At 42.2% G+C, this 22,075-nt stretch overlaps 1 protein-coding gene across 1 annotated transcript in view; it reads right to left on the bottom strand.

Annotated features, from left to right (window-relative positions):
- The window catches only part of INO80 (INO80 complex ATPase subunit), a 128,035-nt gene that overhangs the window by 16,813 nt on the left and 89,147 nt on the right, over positions 1–22,075 (bottom strand). The window contains exon 27 of the mRNA XM_074955680.1: positions 13,112–13,239. Coding sequence (XP_074811781.1) covers positions 13,112–13,239 — 128 coding nt within the window. The remainder of the gene's footprint in view (positions 1–13,111; positions 13,240–22,075) is intronic.

Below are 22,075 nucleotides of genomic sequence, written 5' to 3'. Positions count from 1 at the left end.
CATTAGACCAACAAGATATCCCCAACCGTTATGCATATTTTCTGTAGTATCTGGCTGATGAATCTTGCCCATATGCTCAGGGTTTAGCTGATCGCCATATTTGGGGTCGGGAAGGAATTTTCCTCCGGGGCAGATTGGAAGGCCCTGGAGGTTTTTCGCCTTCCTCTGTAGCATGGGGCACGGGTCACTTGCTGGAGGATTCTCTGCTCCTTGAAGTCTTTAAACTACGATTTGAGGACTTCAATAGCACAGATATAGGTGTGAGGTTTTTTTTGTAGGAGTGGTGGGTGAAATTCTGTGGCCTGCGTTGTGCAGGAGGTCAGACTAGATGATCATAATGGTCCCTTCTGACCTAAATATCTATGAATCTATAAAACCTGCTGGTTCTGAACCAGTTGAGTGGTGCCTTGAAAAACAAAGATTGACTTCAGGTAGCCACCAATATCTAACGGTTAGATATTAATCCACTTTCCAGTTACTGCCTATTATCTTCCTCCTAGATAAGTATCTGAGAAAGTAGTGTTCACCCAGCTTTCTCAGTATTTACTCCTCCCCCACATACACAATCTGCTAAACAGCTTTTGAAACTAACTAGCATATAGCAACAGCCTTCCATTTATCCATGGCCTCCTACTGTTCACAGTGTCACTCTTTTCCCTCATCATCCTGATTGTAGAAACTTCTTCAAATATCTTGAACATTTTGCTTGTATCTTTGGCTCTCACCCTAGCTCTACATGTGTCTTGGTTGCCATTCATGGTGCAACTCCTCTACCAAAACGAGCACTTTATCCAACCCATCAAGCTGTGTTCACTGGCCCCCTATTCATCACTTTCATTCCATTCCCACTGTACTGTCTCATCTCTCAGTGCAATATTAGGGTTTTCATTTGTTGGTTTGTTTTTTCCTTATGACATTCAGATTTCTCTTGTTTAGCCCTGGTGAAGACACCTCTGCCCTTTATCCATCTCTCTCTCTAATCAATGCCTGGAAAAACCTCACTTTTTGCTAGACGACTGTCTCGCAGCTTTATGAAAAGCAAGGTGAACACTCACCTTCTTAACGCTGACTGGAAAATTTGGTATCTAAACTTTTCTAGTGTTAACTTCTGGACCCATCAGAGTAATATGCCATGCCTTGATCTGTGCAGATCTCAGAGGCGGTTTAGCTTTGTTGCTAGGAAACTGGGTTTAAGCCATGCCCCCTCACTTTCTCACTAGAAAAGCACTTCCAAAGCTACAGAAACATTTAGATGAATTAATTAATAATGAAAAAAAAATCACATTCAAACACTTGTCCCACCTCCACTCTCAGTTGTGTAGCTATGCCGTAGTTGTAGTGCTGTCTGACTGTGCTAGGAAGTATACTCCCTTGAAGCTGGCACTTGACCCTTAGAAGCACCAGCTTCCCTACCCTTAACATAAACAGATTCTTTCTTTAACTTGGATCCCATACTCCCTGAGCTATACAATGTAATTGCTCTCCCCATCTTGAGACTTGCATTAGACATCAGTATTTGAGGGTCCAGTAGCCAAAACAGGGAGTGCCTTTCAGTATGACCTGGTCTATGCTTGAAGTGTGCATCAAGAGGAGACAACATTGCCTCTGCATCACGTCAGATAAGGAGTTTCAGATCCCTAGCAGGAATTTCTGTAGGTCTCTTGGAGCCTTGTCCATGGCACGATATCTATGCAAGAAACATCCAGACTCAGAATTTGAAGGCAAAGTGGTATCATTAACAGTGGATTGCTGTGATTCTTTTTACAAAGGTCTAGATTTTGGGTAATCTATCTCATTATGCAGACACTTTGACCACAGCAGTATGTATTGCCTCTCCCAGATGGGAGATTTTATTAAATGGACGGTGTGAGCTCCTCAGATTTACTGTAAATTTGTGCACTTAGATCATCTCCAAAGATTGATCTGTTGCTTTGCAACAAGCTGTTCTGGATGATGACCTTTTTAAAATGCTGTCCACAAAAGGGATATAGTTGTGTCCCCTGGGATACCAGTCTCACTAGTTTGATTACCAATATCTTCAGGAACTCACTGGGGGTGGAAAATAAGCTAATGGTGTAGGCCTGGCTTGACATAAGTAATTGGACACGGGTGAGGCCTCATTTCTTGGGAGACAGGATTAGGGAGGTAAATGGATCAGCAAACTGGAAACAGAATGTGGGAAAATTTTGCAAGGTGTACCCCAAAGTGGATCTCTGAATCAGGTGGAGATAACATCAGTACTGGTTTGCAGCTCTCAAGTGCCTCATCAAAAATCTCTCTTGGTTCGCAGGTGAGGTTCAGTAGCTGTGGTTGAAGCAGAAGGTGCAAGGTCTCTTGACCATTCCATTTTCTGACATTTGCAAGGTGGCTCATAAAAGCACTGGTGAAAGGAAGATTGCGGTAAGGACCTCTGTTTGTAAAGCTGTTTATGGCATTTTCTCTTCGGGGCCAGCGCAGATATATTCAGGGAGCTGAGGGTTTCCCTAGAGTCTTTCAACGAGTGCAAAGATTCATCTGTCTTCTCACTGAAAAGATTAAAGGGTAAGTCTTAAACAGTGTTTTGGACTTCCCTGGGAAATCCCGAAGAGTGCAACCAGGATTCCCATCACATCACAGTGGCAGCCGCCCTAGATTTGATGCCGTATCTGCCACATTGGCTGCATCAACCACAGCTTGTAATGAGGTTTGGCTACTAGTTTGCCCTTGTCAGTAACGGCTTGAAATTGAGTCCTGTCTTCCTAAGATAAAACTTGTCCCTAAAGTCCAGGAACTTAAGAGTAATTCGAGAAATCATATTTGGCAAGAAGGGCCTTATAGTCTGAGATGCTAAACTGAAGGCTGGTAGATGTATACACCCTTCTTCCTTATATGCAAGAGTGGCCCTTCTATGTTGTTGTTTGGATCTTTCTATGGCTGCCTGGATCACCCAGGAGTAAAGGGCAGGGTGGGTAAACAAGAACTCCCTGCTGGGACAAAAGTACAGCTTTTCTGTACTCTTCGGGATAGGGTCAAAGGTAGTCAGCATGTGCCATACTGACCTTGCCAGTTTTAATATGCAGGAATGCAACCCAACAGGAACCCATAGGCTGAGAGAGATCCAGGAGCACGTGTTGAGAGTCCTGGATCTCCTCTAAGAAGATATGGGAGCTCTTCCACCACTCTCTGTAACAACTCTTGAAACTGTCCGATTGTCTGGCTTGCAAGTGAAGCTGGGGCAACAGCCTCATCAGGTAATGAGGATAATATTCCTGTTGGTACCGGATAGTCTTCCTTCTATTCCATAGGGGGAGACTTTGGTAGACCCTTTGAAGGAGAGGGGTGGTAAGACTCCCTGTTGGTCAGCACAGATTCCAGGTACCGTGACCCTAATAAGGCCAGTATGAGGGCTCAAAAATAGGTTGCAACAGTCCCTAAGGCATTGGGTACCAGGAGGAGGTCCCTGTTTGTTGTGGCTGAGGCTGGTTATAGGAGACTCTCGAGCCTGTCTGGGCTGATCTTTCTAAGTAGAGGTGAAGCTGGTTCCACTGGTACATCTGATCTCCCAAGAATGAGAAAGTCAGATCTGGCTCCATTGTGCTGTTGGTCCTGTTGAGGGGACACAGCAGCTAGTGGAGAAGACAGGAGATAAACTTCCTCCAGAGTCCTCAATTGACACTGGTGTTAGAATCTCTCTCCCTTGTTATCAAGACTGATACTCGTGAAACTGTGGGTCCAGGAGGATGAAGATATCCTTCCAAGTGGGTATAAGTCACTAGCCCCTTTGGCAGTTGTGTTTTGTTACTCCATTTTGCTGGAGTAGGTATAGACAGTTGTTCCTTACGGTGCCGTGATGGTACTGTCAGTGAATGAGTCTTCGACCTGGTGGTTTTCAACGGTACCCAGTACTTCAGGTCCCAGTGTTTCATTTTAGTTTGTACTGCAGTTAGTGTTGAAGTTGATGCGGAGGCTGGTACTAAAGGACCCTTGCTCCTATGTGCCTTCTGATCCTGCCCATGAGACTTAGGGGGCCTAAATCCTTGTGGCTTGGGTGTGAAGGCTCACCCGACTTGGATGGGGTATGGGAGTGTTTTCTCCTCTTAGGAGGTGCGGATCTGTTTGCGAGAGGGCCCAGATGAAGAGTTTTTCCCTCTACTCTTCTCCACTCTGGAGTCTGACATAGTACTGGGGAGGTGCACTCCTTGATGATTCTGGCTGATGTACAGGTAGCGTCTCCCAAGATTGGGTCTGACTTGGACCTCACTGCACGCTCTGTAAGGTGTTTCCAAAGCTGGAGTTCTCACAACTGCTGAGTTTGGATGGGAAAAGAGTGGCAAATAGTGTACTCAATATGAGCTTCTCTGAGACAGTAGAGGCAGTGCTGGTGGTCATCACTGACGAAAAATGGGCAGGAGATGCAATTTTTGAAGCCCTGGGCATTATCTTTTTGAAGTATCCTGGGCATTAGCTAAGTCCAGAGCTTATCCTTTCTGCTTTTCCTGTAAATTTTCAAATATATGCATTATTCTTAGGGGGTTTTTTCGTTAGTGTTTTGATAGTTCCCCAGTTAGATAGTGTTTTCTATTAATTACATTTTATTCAATAATCTCATCATTTCAAATACACAAATTTAACAAACCACTTTTTTCTAAAATCTTTTTATTCTCACTTCACCCATACCTCATTTGGTGTCCTGTAGCTCACGAAAGCTTATGCTCAAATAAATTGGTTAGTCTCTAAGGTGCCACAAGTACTCCTCTTCTTTTTGCGAATACAGACTAACACGGCTGTTACTCTGAAACCTGTCACCTAGGTTACAGTACAGTGGGATCCTGGGTTATATTCTGAGACATTTTATTCCTTATAACTCAGGGGTTCTCAAACTTCATTTACACCGTGACCCCCTTCTGACAACAAAAATTACTACGTGACTTCAGGAGGGCGGACTGAAGCCTGAGCCCCACTGCCCCAGGCCGATGGGCCAGGACTAAAGTCAAAGCCAAGGGCTTCAGCCCCACGCAGGGGGCCTATAACCTGAGCCCCGCTTCCCAGGGCTGAAGCCATAGGGCTTTGGCTTCCGCCCTGGGCCCCAGCAAGTCTAACGCCAGTCCTGGCGACCCCATTAAAATGGGGTGACAACCCACCTTGGGGTCCTGACCCACAGTTTGAGAACTGGAATTGAGCTGCACAGGGTGCTGTTTTCCATACCCAGAAGTTATAATGCTGTATATTCACTGGCTACTAAGTTTTGGATTTCTAAAGCAAGTAATTTAACTGACTATAGCTTTTAGTTTTTATTGTACATAAGGGCAGATACTGATAGTCCCCACTATATTCTCCCTGCCTATAAAAGGTAGAAAGACAATCCTTTTCTGTTCTGTGCTCTCTTGTTTCTTCCTTTCCCCACTATAGCCATTACTGGTCCCATAGGCACTGACTCTGTGGGTGCTCTGGGGCTGGAGCTCCCACGGGGGGGGGTGGGGGGGAAATCGACAGCCCCTCGTCAGTCCTTCCCCACTTCCCCCAGTGCCTCCCACCCCCCAGCGGTCCCGCAGATCAGCACCTCCCCTCCCTCCCTGTGCCTCCTGCCCACCACGAACAGCTGTTTCATGGTGTGCAGGAGGCTGGGAGGGAGGAGCGAGGACGTGGCATGCTTGGGAGAGGGGGCAGAACTGGGCAGGAAGAGACAGGGTGGGGATGGAACAGCGGTAGAGTGACCAGATGTCCTGATTTTATAGAGACAGTCCCCACATTCGGGGCTTTTTCTTATATAGGTGCCTATTAACCCCCACCCTCTGTCCTGATTTTTCACACTTGCTATCCGGACACCCTAAGTGGGGGCGGGAAGAGGTGGGGCGGGGGTGGGGCCTTGGGGGAAGGGGTGGAGTGGGGGCAGGGCTTGGGGCAGAGCAGTCATAGGCGCCGACTTTCCAAAGAGCCGGGGAGTGCTCAACCCCCAACTCTTTGGAAAGTTGGTGATGTGACTGGGTCCCAGGGAAAAGCAAACTGTGAAGTGCTGAGGAAAATTTGCAGACTCACTCTAATAATGCTTCTTCCCTCATGCAAAGGCTATAGGTAGATTTAAGCTTCTTTTTCTCATAGAGACTCCTGCAAGGAGAATCTATACATACCTGTCTCTATTATTAGGTAACTGTGCTTCACACTCCTTCCTTATTTAATGTGAACAACTTGGCTTTGCAATCCCTATTTGGTGTTGTCAGAAACAAAAATGCCCTTCCACATTCCTAAACATTCCACCCCTCCCTTTCAGCAGATATTATCAAACACCAATGCACAAAAATCAATGCCCACAGCACAGGACAGGAAAGTGGGGGAGAAAGAAGAGGAGCTAAAAGCCAATTTAAGCAGGCTGTCAGAAATGCCCTACAGCTTCTTGGCTGAGCATATGTTGCACGCTCCTCACTAAATCTATCAGAACACACCCAGTGCCTGGGATCTCAAGTCGTACCTCTTTATCTTCTCTATAGGTAGTTGTGGGAGTCAACGTTTATCAATGGATTAAGAAATAACTAGGGCTGTCAAGATATTAAAAATATTAATTGCGATTAATCGCATGATTAATCGCACTGTTAAATAATAATAGAGTACCATTTATTTAAATATTTTTGGATGTTTTCTAAATTTTCAAATATATTGATTTCAATTACAACACAGAATACAAAGTGTGCAGTGCTCACTTTGTATTTATTTTTATTACAAGTATTTGCACTGTAAAAAAAACAAAACAAAAGAAATAGTATTTTTCAATTCACCTAATACAAATAATGTAATGCAATCTCTTTATCATGAAAATTGAACTTACAAATGTAGAATTATGTACAAAAAAACCCTGAATACAAAAATAAAACAATGTAAAATTTTAGAGCCTGCAAGTCCACTTAGTCCTACTTCTTGTTCAGCCAATCGCTCAGACAAACAAGTTTGTTTACATTTGCAGGAGATAATGCTGCCCACCTCTTGTTTACAATGTTACTTGAAAGTGAGAAGAGGTGTTCTGATGGCACTGCTGTAGCCGGCATTGCAAGATATTTACATGACAGATATGCTAAAGATTCATATGTCCCTTTATGCTTCAACCACCATTCCAGTGGACATGCATCCATGCTCATGACGGATTCTGCTCGATAACCATCCAAAGCAGTGCAGACCGATGCATGCTCATTTTCATTATCTGAGTCAGATACCACCACAGAAGATTGATTTTGTTTTTTGGTTATTCGGGTTCTGTAGTTTCTGCATCTGAGTGTTGCTCTTTTAAGACTTCTGAAAACATGCTCCACACCTCATCCCTCTCAGATTTTGGAAGGCACTTCAGATTCTTAAACCTTGGGTCGAATACTGTAGCTATCTTTAGAAATCTCACATTGGTACCTTCTTTGCGTTTTGTGAAATCTGCAGTGAAAATGTCCTTAAAATGAACATGTGCTGGGTCATCATCTGAAACTTCTATAACATGAAATATATGGCAGAATGTGGGTAAAACAGAGCAGGGGACATACAATTCTCCCCCAAAGAGTTCAGTCACAAATTTAATTAACTCATTTTTTTTTAACAAGCATCATCAGCATGGAAGCATGTCCTCTGGAATGGTGGCTGAAGCATGAAGGGGCATACGAATGATTAGCACATCTGGCACGTAAATAGCTTGCAATGCTGGCTACAAAAGTGTCATGCAAACACCTGTTCTCACTTTCTGGTGACATTGTAAATAAGGAGAGGGCAGCATTATCTCCTGTAAATGCAAACAAACTTGTTTGTCTTAGCGACTGGCTGACCAAGAAGTAGGACTGAGTGGACTTGTACGCTCTGAAGTTTTACTTTGTTTTGTTTTTGAGTGCAGTTATGTAACAAAAAATTTTTTTTTTAAAAATCTACATTTGTAAATTGCACTTTCACAGCAAAGAGAATGCACTACGGTACCTGTATGAGGTGAACTGAAAAATACTATTTCTTTTGTTTATCATTTTACTTTGTAATAAAAATAATATACACTTTGATTTCAATTACAACACAGAATACAATATATGTGAAAATGTAGAAAAACATCCAAAATATTTAATAAATTTCAATTGGTATTCTATTGTTTAACAGTGCAATTAAAACTGCGATTAATTGCTATTAATTTTTTTTTGAGTTAATCGCGTGAGTTAACTGCGATTAATTGACAGCCCTAGAAACAACAGAGGAAAATAGGTAGCTAGCAAAATCTCCCTCCTGCTAAAACTAGGCCCTTCTGAACAAGACTTTAGTTGTATCCTTAGGAAGAAATGTTGCTCATACCCAGAAGACTGTAGTTGTTGATTGGACTCTCAGCCTGACTGTAGAACTGCTGGTGGATTCCTCTAACAGTATGAAAGCTGTACATATACAGCAGTGACCCACATTAGTATGTCATGAACATGATAACATGGTTTAAAATTACTACATTGGCTATGTCTACATTATGAGTGAGGGGTGAATCGCAGCTCAAGTACACATACAAGTGCTAACTGCAAGTAGCACAGACAGTAGCAGCACGGCTTAGCCATGCTGAGCACAAGCCTGCCTGAATCGTGTGGGTATGTACTTAACATGGCTGCCACTGCCAGGGCAACCACAACTTCACTATTTACACTCCCACTAGTTCTCATCAAGCTAGCATGACTATGTGTAAACAAGCTAGGAATCACACCCCAGCTCGTAGTGTAGACAAAGCCATTATGTCTATATGCAGAATCTGTCAATATACAGAGAGCAAAAATGGCACCGAAAGAACATTTATTTTCTAAAATGAACCCACATAAGTCAGGGAACTCAGTTTACGAAAAAACCTGCACTAACTAGATACAACAGGGTGTTCCACTAGCCTGCTAAAGTAGTGCTCCACTGTGCTTAGGTACTGGACTTAGGGATTGTCTACACAAAGAGTTATTCATTTTAAATTAGTGGCACCACTTCACATAATTGCTATTTATCTATCTTGGGTTTTATACTGCCATCTATCACTGCAGTATTTGAGTCTTTCCCTGTAAAATCAATAGTAATAGTGAAGTCCCTTAGCGGACTTCATGGAGTCTCTGGCATTTCTCTTTTGGGGCAAAAACTTTGGTTGGGGATAGGTTATTTTTTCTTTAGGATTTCATTAGTTTCTATAATTGCTATATCTGCTCTGGTTACATGTCAAATTAACATTTAAGCCCTTTAGCCACTGTTTATTGTGGATATTACCTGTAATTAGCTTTATGCCTTTGAAATAAACAGAACATTAAAAATATGAGCTAGGAGGAATCATCAGATCTGCATTATTTATCCCCCCCATACACACTTTTTTCTTTTCTTTTAAAGTATGTTGAATACTATATTTGCACTTTAATTATGGTTTCTCATCTTAAAACATTCTTGATGGATATATTCTTTAATTTTATCTTATATTTTACCTTTGTCAAAATATTTTGCAATATTCAGTGAACCAGAGAAGCAGCAATAAACTGCTACTATTATTAACGCTACGTTTTGTACTTCTGTAGTGCCTTTCATCCAAGAATATCCAAGCATTTTTCAAACATTTAATAAACAACAATAAGTAAGCAGCAGCAGATATAGAATATTTAACATTTCCAAAGTGCTGTGTAAACATTAAATAAGTCTTCCAACCCCTCTAAGTGGTAGGTGTAATGGGAAGACATAAGCTCTTGTATCAGAAGCCTGGTATGAGGCAGGACATGCTCACAGAATCTGGCAACAGGGCTAATATTGCAAAAATACACATTCCTCAGAAGTGCTAAGCACAGAATACTCACGCAAACACATCCCAGTATTAAGCAGTACCAGAACATCCTGATATTAAGGTTGGTACAAAAAACATTCCCCAAGGATAAACAGGAACACACTGACTCCTTCTAAAAGATAAGGTCAGGATAACAGTATGTCATAAAGATGTTTTGATCAAACCAACATGTACGAGGTGATAACTAGCCACCATGTCAGGGGGAAGTAATACTAACTTGTTTGTATCAGGGAATAAAGATGTATGTCAGAGGGAGTATCTTTGTCCAGCCCAGGGGGGGAATGGAAAGTCCCGCCATTCACTGAGCTAGTCCATTGTCATGGGCATACATATCTTAGTATCCTCATAGAGTCTGCCAGGTGCTATTACCATGCTTTGTCAACAATAAACCTGGCCTGGTACCTTCGTACTTTAAGGGCTCTTGTGGTCATTGGGCAGTTTGCTCAAGGTCTGATGTGCCAGCTGTCTGCGCAGAGCTGGGGCAGCACACAGGGAGAACATACACACGCAGCCAAACATCTACCCACAGTAGGTAAGTGTTTTCCCCATCTTTGTAGATAGGGAACTTAAAGCACTAAGGGTACATCTACACCCTTAGGAGAAACCGGACACAATTTTCCACTAGTGGTAGAGCTGTACTGTAGAAGCTGTAGTGTAAAGAAGTCAAACATTTTTTACCACCCTGTCATCTAAACTTACAGACAAGCTTAAACAAGTTACTTGCCTATTGTCACAGAGCAAATCAGTTGTAGAACTAGGAATAGTATCCACAACTGATTCTCAGCCCCTGCTTTAACCGAAGTGTATTTCTGTAAGTTCATTAAGCTTTTTCTTTCACTAGCAGCGAAGACACCACTGTTACAAAACTGTTCTAAATAAAGGGCACTTGACTTTTTCTACACTGATGTGAAGTGCAGAACCCTCTATTTAACTGTAATTTACATTTACAGAGACATAATCAAGGCTGAGAAGCCCAATGTTTTATGTATCTTTACATCATTATTCGTTTTTTCAATAGTTTTTCTGAACCATAAATATCCGCTCCCTAAAGCGTGGGCTGGAACACTGAAAAAATAATCATCTTCTCTGATGAGTGATTGTCAACGAAGCCACACCCATCCTGGGACAGCACATGATAGTCCATGGAATTCCACATTCACACACCATCCCACTGCTCTACCTATCTGCACAGTTATTGGTAGAGGACAAAATAGTGACACATATGACTATTAAACCTTCTAAGTCGTCAGAAAACTAAACTTTGCCTATTTCATTATCATGTCCACTAATTAGAAGAGAGCTGGCAGGCAAAGATGGGTAAAGAGAATAAATGTGCATGTTCCTGTTACCACATATGCACTCACAGAACAAAAAATTTGGTGCATCTACCAGCCTTGGTGCATCTAATTGAACTTGTGCATTTTTGATTCACCCCACATCCGAAATGCTTTTGCATAGTGGATTCATAACACTCCATCAACCCAACACCAAGCTTTCACATACACACTTCCTCCACGCCCTTCTGGATTAAGGCGACAAGTAATGTCCTCTCTTCTCCAAACAAAGACTATGTTCCTCAGTGCTCCAGTGTGCAAAGGGAGAAGTAATGCAGGTGTAGATGCCAGAACTGCTAAGAGCCTCTTATTGAGAAGGAGAGTCAGACAGCAGGCCAGACTACTGCACAAGTGAACCAATTATTCACTTCAGGTAGAAGGTATATCCCTGGAGCTTTTCCTTTTTCAGGTGGATTGAAAAGACCTGGGAAATTATGGGACTTGAATTTGAGAACACCTTTTATAGCGAGGGGTGTTGGGTTTGCTGTTCCCTGGCATCAAGGAAGATAGACCCACATTTTACAAAAATATTTGTGGAGAAGTCTTGGCGACCACCAGGAGAGGAAAACACCCCAATGTGCAGTCCAGTCCCTTCCTTTGGTAAAGCAAGGATCAAAGGGCTCAGAGCAGCACTGACATAGTTTCTGAGAGAATTTTCTTGCAAATGGAGCACTTGTTGGGCTTTGGTTTGTTCAGCACAAGTTTCTCTGACATGATAGAGGAAGAGGACAAACAAAGAGATCTTGACAGGTGGACCTGTTTGGGGAACAGAGCCCTGGAAAATGTTGGTTCCCTGAGGGAGAGGAGAGATCACGGGGGAAAATTTGCTCACTGGTGCTCCACAACAAGATTTAAAAGCTAGAATGCTAACAGACAAGATGAGAGCACTTAATTGCCACTTTCTTTGACTTCTGAGGTACAATCTGGGGTGTGAACAGCCTTTAATGCCTGGGGACAAGACTGAACTACGTCCAGTATTGCAAGAGGAGAAGCAGGCTGGGGAACTGGCCAAGACCCAGAAAGGCAGCCTTATATCCCTCTGTCATTTGGAAATGTGTGATAATCTCATAGCAGTAGAAATACAACTCAGCATGCAGATGGCTACCGAGCCTCCTGTCAGCTGTACTCCTTGTAGACTCCAGAATTTGTGACCTATACACAATGTTGATTCAGCCTTTGCACATTTTTAAGTCCTGAAAATACTTTCCTGGCTGTCTTGACTAGATGGCAGAGATACTGTAGCATATAAAATGTTATTTAATAATCACCACCTGCACTTATGGAAGGCCACCTCAATGATCACAGGACCCTGATGTTCCAGCAGTACTGAAATTTCACTGCCTCATACGTTTTTCATATTTGCCAGCCACACTACTCAGTCTGAAAACTTCACCCTCAGCCACACACACTCCAGTGGTCTTTTGAAACCTCAAAGCCATTTCATACCGAGCATGCATTGCGGCCACTATCTTTCTACTAGGAGAGTACTGCAAAATCACAAAAGCTATTAATGCTGATCCTTAATTGAAAGGGAGGGGTTGGCACTGATGGACACGATGCATCCCTTCTTCTAGGGGATGCATGTGCTGTTTTGGCAGGACTCATATACCCTGCAGCCACAGAGACAGGGTATTGAGAAATGATCTCATTTCTCACACAGCAGTTAAGAGCTCTACCAATAGGCCACCTGGTTTATGATCATGGTTCTCACCCATACCTCCTCTAAGACAGATTCTTCTCACCTACCCAAGAAACTAATCCAATGGAAATTTCACTTCTGAGGCAAGGACTGAAGATATTTCAACAATGAGTTCCAACTTCATCCTTGGCCATTATCTTCCCCCTTTCATACTTCATCTACACTCATCATTAATGTCCATTAAACCTCTGTATGAGAATGTGTTTCCTGGGTGGCCCTATAATAACTGTATGCCATATTTGCCTAATCCAAATTACAATTAATGTATCAAAAGAGCTAGATTTCAAATCAGTGTCTTCAGAATCCACCACCTACCTCCAGCAAGTCAATCATCCGTGTCATCTGAGAGTAAATAAGAACTCTGTGTCCTTGAGATTTCAGCCGTGTCAACAGAAGGTCAAGAGCATAAAGCTTCCCACTGTCTGTGATCAGGCTCTCTTTGTCTGAGAAGGAGAGGGTGAGAAAAAAGTGAGTAAAAAGCTTAAACAGCTGCATGAAACAAACTAACATAAAGGATTTATTTCTGAAACTTCGTAGTGTTTCACTGCAGTATCATTTCCTAAAGTGACTGGGACTGGGGGAGCTGCAAGCTCCCTTCTGGCCAGCATGTCTAACCTCATTGTTTATAGTAACTTTTGCTGGTTTGGGCTGGAACTGGCATATAAGAGCTCCCCAACCTGGGAATCACGTCCACACAAATAAGACACGGTCCTGTTTAGATAGCCACATCCCACTGTCAAGGCCTCTCTCTCAGTATCACCGGGGACTATGTCCACACTAGTATAATAAGGAATCTCTTCATGTTATACCACACAGACAACAAAGTTCTGTCTTTTGGACATCTGCTATTGCCATCCTCCGAGGTTTGGTTATATTATTCATATTACTGATGCATGCACAAGACCAACAGTATTACCAGTACACAGAAACAAGTTTGGTTCATTGTGAAACAAAACATCCTTCACACACTGCCTGGATTCCCCCCTCATTTCTAGTTTTCTTTTTGTTTTTAAGAGCGGTTTCCAGCTGACAATCTTTAAGACACTTTAAATATAATTTTTCATATCCTCTCTCCTTCAGCACCGCAGCAGCAGTTTGAGCAGGAAGGAGTTTCTGTTTGCAGATTCTGTGCATAAGCAATGTACTACCACTGAAAAGGAGACAGGAGGAGGGAAATGGTGGTGGTGGAGAAATTTCCTCAAAAATTCTCAGCTAGAAAGATCACAGATGACTTTATCCTTTTGATGTCTGAATCCTAGGCTTATAATCAGGATGGAATGTGATAACTGCAGATAATTCATGTTGTAGCAGAGTCCTGAGATTTTGAGAATATATTTTCCTATTAACTAGCAGGTACCCTCCCACCCACCTGCCTTTTTTTTTTTTTTTTGCAGACTTGTCAATGTATAGATTAGACCAGAAGTGATGGGCTAACATAACAGACTTCTGTAACGCATTTAACTTCATACAGCATAACATTCTGATTAAAAATAGCAATATAAAAAAAAATCACGGTAGCACATATTAAATTGATTAGAAACTGGTTAACTGATAGATCTAAATAATAAATAAATAAATAATAATAAATGAGGACTCATCCAATGGGAATGTTTCTAGTAGAGTCCTGTAAAGATCTGTTCTTGGTCCAATGCTATTCAATATGCTTATCAATAATATGATATGGAAGAAAATATAAAATCATTTATGACAAAGTCTACAGTTAGCACAAAATTATTAGTGGTAAGTAATAAGGACAGGTCAATTATACAGAGTGAGCTGGAAAACCTGCCTTATGGTGAGAGATGCTAGAAGCTTAATTTATTTGTTTATCCAGGAGAAATCTAAGAGGTGATTTAGTCGTCTGTGACCCATGCCCCATGCTACAGAGGAAGGCGAAAAACCTCCAGGGCCTCTTCCAATCTGCCCTGGAGGAAAATTCCTTCCCGACCCCAAATATGGGGATCAGCTAAACCCTGAGCATATGGGCAAGATTCACCAGCCAGATACCCAGGAAAGAGTTTTCTGTAGTAACTCAGATCCCACCCCATCTAACATCCATCACAGGCCATGAGGCCTATTTACCATGAATATTTAAAGATCAATTAATTACCAAAATCATGTTATCCCATCATACCATCTCCTCCATAAACTTACCGAGTTTAATCTTAAAGCCAGATAGGTCTTTTGTCCCCACTGCTTCCTTTGGAAGGCTATTCCAAAACTTCATTCCTCTGATGGTTAGAAACCTTCATCTAATTTCAAGTCTAAACTTCCCAATGACCAGTTTATATCCATTTGTTCTTGTGTCCACACTGGTACTGAGCTTAAATAATTCCTCTCCCTCTCCGGTATTTATCCCTCTGATATATTTATAGAGAGCAATCATATCTCCCCATAACCTTCTTTTAGTTAGGCTAAACAAGCCAAGCTCCTTGAGTCTCCTTTCATAAGACAAGTTTTCCATTCCTTGGATCATCCTAGTAGCCCTTCTCTGTACCTGTTCCCGTTTGAATTCATCCTTCTTAAACATGGGAGACCAGAACAACACACAGTATTCCAGGTGAGGTCTTACCAGTGCCTTGTATAATGGAACTAAAACCTCCTTATCTCTACTGGAAATACCTTGCCTGATGCATCCCAAGACCGCATTAGCTTTTTTCACGGCCATATCACATTGGCGGCTCATAGTCATCCTATGATCAACCAATACTCCAAGGCCCTTCTCCTCCTCCGTTACTTCTAATTGATGCGTCCCCAGCTTATAACTAAAATTCTTGTTATTAATCCCTAAATGCATAACCTTACACTTCTCACTATTAAATTTCATCCTATTACTATTACTCCAGTTTACAAGATCATCCAGATCCTCCTGTATGATATCCTGGTCCTTCTCTAAATTGGCAATACCTCCCAGCTTTGTATCATCCGCAAACTTTATTAGTACACTCCCACTTTTTGTGCTGAGGTCAGTAATAAAAAGATTAAATAAGATTGGTCCCAAAACTGATCCCTGAAGAACGCCACCGGTAACCTCCCTCCAGCCTGACAGTTCACCTATCAGTAGGACCCGCTGTAGTCTCCCTGTTAACCAATTCCTTATCCACCTTTCAATTTTCATATTGATCCCCATCTTTTCCAATTTAACTAATAATTCCCCATGTGGCACCGTATCAAATGCCTTACTGAAACCTAGGTAAATTAGATCCACTGCATTTCCTTTGTCTAAAAAAATCAGTTACTTTCTCAAAAGAGGAGATCAGATTGGTTTGGCATGATCTACCTTTTGTAAAACCATGTTGTATTTTGTCCCATTTACCTTTGACTTCAATGTCCTTAACTACTTTCTCCTTCAAAATTTTTTCCAAGACCTTGCATACTACAGATGTCAAACTAACAGGCCTGTAGTTACCTGGATCACATTTTTTCCCTTCTTAAAAATAGGAAGTATGTTAGCAATTCTCCAATCATACGGTACAACCCCGAGTTTACAGATTCATTAAAAATTCTTGCTAATGGGCTTGCAATTTCATGTGCCAATTCCTTTAATATTATTGGATGAAGATTATCTGGGCCCCCCAATTTAGTCCCATTAAGCTGTTCGAGTTTCGCTTCTACCTCAGATATAGTAATATCTACCTCCATATCCTCATGCTACCATTATCCCTAAGATCCTCTTTAGCCTTATTAAAGACTGAGGCAAAGTATTTGTTTAGATATTGGGCCATGCCTAGATTATTCTTGACCTCCTCTCCATCCTCAGTATTTAGCGGTCCCACTTTCTTTCTTTCTTTGTTTTCTTCTTATTTATATGGCTATAGAACCTTTTACTATTGGTTTTAATTCCCTTTGCAAGGTCCCACTCTACTTGATTTTTAGCCTGTCTCACTTTATCCCTACATGCTCTGATCTCAATAAGGTAGCTTTCCTTGCTGATCCCTCCCATCTTCCTCTCCCTGTATGCTTTCTCCTTTTCCTTAATCGCCTCTCTGAGATGCTTGCTCATCCAGCTTGGTCTACAACTCCTGCCTATGAATTTTTTCCCCTTTCTTGGGATGCAGGCTTCCGATAGCTTCTGCAGCTTTGATTTAAAGTAATCCCAGGCCTCCTCTGCCTTTAGATCCATAAGTTCTTCAGTCCAATCCACTTCCCTAACTAATTTCCTTAATTTTTGAAAGTCAGCCCTTTTGAAATCAAAAACCCTAGTTGCAGATTTATTTTTGTTAATCCTTCCGTTCAGTTTGAACTGAATTAGCTCATGATCACTTGAACCAAGATTATCCCCTACAACCATTTCTTCTATGAGGTCCTCACTACTCACCAAAACCAAATCTAAAACGGCATCCCCTCTAGTCAGTTCAGCAACTACTTGATGAAGGAATCCATCAGCTATCGCACCTAGGAGAATCTAAGCCCTATTATTATTGCTAGCACTTGTCCTCCAGTCTATATCTGGGAAGTTAACGTCTTCCAAGATCACGCAGTTTCCATTAGTATTTACTTCATTAAAAACATTTAAAAGGGTTCTATCCATATCCAAATTAGATCCCGGCGGTCTATAGCACACCCCAAGCACTATCCCAGGGGAGGCTCTAATACTTTTCTTCCCCAATATAATTTTTGCCCAGACAGACTCTGTCTTATCCATTCCATCGCTTCTTATTTCTTTACATTCTACCTCATCATTGATATACAATGCTACTCCACCACCTTTACCTTTATTTCGGTCTTTCCTAAACAGCACATACCCTTCAATACCTGTAGTCCAATCACGACTACTATTCCACCATGTTTCTGTTACCCCTATAATATCTGATTTCACTTCTGCACCAGTAGCATACCTTTCTATTCTCTGGATCAGTTATTATAAGGTAAGTAACTTCTTTTTTCAGTGCTGGTCCCTAGGCGTATTCTACTGTGGGTGAGTACAGTTGAGAAGCAGTACTCAAGTAGGAGGAAGGTGCGAGGATGCAGGTGACAGAGTCATCTGAATGACTGCTGTCCCAAAGGATTTGTCAGCAGAGGAGTCCTGTATTAGAGCATCATGTCTTGTGACTGTATGGATGGAACTCCATGTAGCTCCTTTGCAAATGTAAAGTAGAGATACTCCCTGCAGCAGTGCACTGATGTTACTTGTGTTCTTGTAGAATGAGCCTTTACTCCATATAGGGTAGGACAGCTGGTAGCTGAGTAGGATACAGCCAGAAATCCATTTAGAGATATCCCTAGTGAGAGAAGGTCCCAATGATGGGGAAAATTGAGGCTCGGGAAGAGAAAAACATCTTCTGGTGTAATATAAGTCTTTGTCCTCCCCAGGGCAGGTGGAGGTGGGTGCTCCCCCAGGCAGGGAATCTAACTTATTAAAATTACAGTAAAAGCTGTTTTATCTGGCACTTCACCAACCAGAAAGATCTATAAACCGGCATTTCTGATCTTCATTGAAATTCCGGTTTATAGTCTGATTGGCGCGGGGCTGGCAAGGGGTTACAGCGCAGGAGGGGATGCGGAGCGCGAGCTCTGGGAGGGAGTTTGGGTGCGGGAGGGGGCTCAGGGCCGGGAGTTGGGGTGCGGGAGGGGGTGCCGGATCCAGAAGGTGCTCACCTTGGCGGCTCCCTGCAAGCCACAACCTGTCCCAGGCTGTTCCTAGGCGGAGGCATGGTAGGCGGCTCCGCGCACTGCCCCTGCCCCACCCTGAGTGCTAGCTCCACAGCTCCCATTGGTTGGGAACCACGGCCAATGGGAGCTGCGGGGGTGGTGCCTGCGGGCAAAGGCAGCGCACAGAGCTGCCTGCCACACCTCCACCTAGGAGTAGCCGGGACAGGTCGCCACTTGCGGGGAGCCGCCAGAGTTGAGTGCCCCCCAGATCTGGCAGCTGCCTGTACCCCCTCCCATGCCCCAACCCCCTGCCCCAAGCCCCCTCCCACAACCAAACTCCTTCCGAGAGCCCGCACCTCACAATCCCTCCCACACCCCCTCCCACACCCAAACTCCCTCCCTCTTAGTTAACCGGCACTTATGAGCACCCCTATTCCCACAACATGCTGGATAAAACAACTTTTACTGTATTAAGAACTAAGCACAAAACACAGTAAAGGCAAACTATGAAATATTTACAGATCGAAGAATAACAATGAAGAAACCGTTCTGGACATTGGGAGATTCTGACTCAACCACACAGTGGTAAGAAGGAACTGGAGAGGTGGTTGAGCTGCTCTGCCCTTTATACCCTTAGAAGCATGAGGAGAACAAGGGCACATGTATAGACCAACTGACACTGCTTGTAAGAATTCTCTGACTCCACGCGCATGAAGCACACGTGCACCCACAGTGGAATACACATCGGGACCAGCACAAGAAGAAGACAGACAGTTCAAGACCTGAATTTAGGCACTCAGATGTTTTCAAGCTGCAAATGATGGCATTAGTAACCTCTAAAACAGAGCACAGCCACCTTAACAGTGTTAGTAATTTCATCAACTCTCTTAAGAAAAACAGAACCCTGAACTCAGGCTTTGGCAGCTAAGTGACAGATGAAATGCTTTAAGAGCCATTTGGTTTAAGTTGATATATTTGGGATCTTTAAAAAAGGTATAAATTTACTTTTAAATGAAGACCCATTTAATTTTGCTCTTCTTCCGGTTGCTAGCTTTCCACTGCAGGATGAATTAAATTATTTAGCTTCATTAGTTATGAAACATTAAGACTTTAGAAATGATAAAAAGCTGATGTGGTTGTTAACTATCAGTGGGATGAGTATGAGAGGAAGAAGTGAAATAACAAGCAGTGGTTGTTCAAATGTAAAATCTGTCTAGTCAGTTTGCCAAAAGAAATTATGCTGAGACAAGCAACCCAACTGAAGGAGTCCGTTGTAGTGTTTAGGAAGAACTTTTGGCATGGTTCAAAAGGCAAAATACTACTGCTTTTCTTCTGCAATCTCTTAACAAGTGTGAATAGGGATTAAGTTTTGGTAACTGGAAACATTAGATGCCTCATCACTGGTTCCAACCATCTCCCCTTTAATGGTTCACTATATTTTAAACAATTACAAACAACTGGATGCATACTGGGAGTGAAGGACAACTTATCATCAGATATCCCTTGACTCTTAGTCAGGTGAGAAGGAGGTCACACTGTCACAAAAATAATCTGTTGATCCCGATCTTTGCCTAATCTCTTGGCATACAGAACAAACTAAACTACTGAGAATTTAGGCAGAGATCCCACGAGGAATGCAATCAACCGGAAAGCAAGAAAAACGTATCAAAGGGAATATTTTTATATCTGGAAGAGAAAATTGGTTTGTTTTAATTTTGTGTCTTGCGGTGTCCTCCTATCTTGACAATATTGATTATTTAAAACTCAATAATTTCTGTATGTTTAAAGATCGCCACCTAGTGTTCAAGAAGCATCACAGACTGCTTCTGCAAAGCCATGATCAGGCACATACCCTCTCCACCTATATGTTAACCCCAATAGAAAGCAACATTGTGTAATTTACTAGAAAAGAGTTTAAAAGATTTTCTGTCCCTACCCACTTTCTCCCACTGTTTTTACTTTCCCTCTCCATTCCCCCATATCCCCTGTGGAAAAAAGTTTTTTAAAAAAAGTGAGTGGAATTTCTCCAAAATTTTGAAAAAAAAATAATTTTTTTTTCAAAATTTGAAACTGTAAAAATTTTGATTTTTAAATTTCATCATAAAATTTCAACTAAAGTGATTTTTTCCAGCTCAAAATGTCGTCACTGACATTTTATTTTTCATTAAAAAGAAGTCAACCAGTCCTATGACTTACAGATTGCACTGTTCCCAACAACAAATTCTTTATTACTATATAAAGTGGAGGAGGAAAAGCAGTCAGTCCTGTAATCAACAACAGCAGGAAAGGGGCTGCGGACCTAATGGTGCCTCTTCAGTCAACAGAAAAAAAAAAACAAAAAAACTACCAACCAGCCAGGCAGGGGATGGACTGAAGCTGGCTGAGAGGGGGTGCTATAGATACTACTGCCTGTGGAAAACAGATAGTCACTAATGATTATGACTCAGAATAACCTCAGTGAGAGTTCTGGCTGATGACTGTGGCCGGACACATGGACCCCTGGGGAATTAGAAAATGCCCCTCTGGATATATAAAAATATAGAAGAAAGAGAGATAACGAGTCTGGATTCTAGTGACCCTCCCCCCGGGCAGTCTGCAGAGCACAATGGGGTCAATAAGAAGCTAGCTGGCTCTCACAGTAAACAGCCAGTGCTTTTTATCGATGCTAAAAGGACTCAGACGCTTCCTGCCATTTAATCCAGGACCATTTTTCTTTCAAAGAACAGGAAAAGCCTCAAGAGATTCCCACAGTGATCGCAACTACGTCTGCTGCCAGGGGTAGTGGGAATTCAGTCTCAGAGAGAGATGGGGACAGGGTTAAGAAAAAGAAGCTGCTTCAGTACCTATTTATTTTAGAGCTTTGCACCCATAGTTCCATTTTACATTCACTGGGCTTTATCCTTGCATCAAATTGCTTCTTCGGTGCTTCATTATCCACTTTCCATAATGACTTGGATCATACCTGCATCCATCCATACACACCGCTCCCCTGTCCCTGCATCTATGTCCCTTCTCAGCGCTCAAACTTAAACCTACTCTATTTCTCACTTAACCAACATCCGCTTGCTTAACCCAGTTTCGGTATACACTTCCTCCAGCACCCACCTGCTTACCTTTGCTTCTCTCTCTCCCTGACACCCATATGCTTAACCTTGCACCTGCAGCATTCACCATATAGTTACTTATGAATGCACACCCACAAGATTCCTGTGTATTGTTATTCAAACAATATTTAATTCCAAACTTTTTCTTTTATAAACTTTTTCAAGTGGCAGAATGAGATATCAAGATTTTTTCAGAACACATCCTCATCTTTTGGGGTCCACCTCAGCCACAAAAGTTTCTTACACTCATGCATCTCTCCTTTCATGCCCCCCACCTACTTTACCCCAACACTTTTATCCCTCCCATTTTCTTTTAGCTGCAGTTATGATGTTGCACTCTATATGATTTTATGAAAATATGCTAATGAGTGTGAATATAATGTAACTGGAATATGCTTCATGCAGAAGGTCTCTTGTAAGGTATCATTACAAAGCTTATAATCTACTGAGTGTGGTCATCCTATTTGTATGTATGTATCATTCTTGTATGTGAAACTAGAAATATGAAATATAACTCTGAGGGCCTACTGTAATTATGCAAAGTGTGGGCCATTAATGGTGGTTTGGAATCTTGATGGCTCCC

The sequence above is a fragment of the Natator depressus genome, chromosome 6 (assembly GCF_965152275.1).
Source record: "Natator depressus isolate rNatDep1 chromosome 6, rNatDep2.hap1, whole genome shotgun sequence".
In the NCBI taxonomy this organism is placed as follows: domain Eukaryota; kingdom Metazoa; phylum Chordata; order Testudines; family Cheloniidae; genus Natator; species Natator depressus.
Note: the sequence above shows the minus strand (reverse complement) of the source record. Positions and strands in the feature narration are given on the sequence as shown.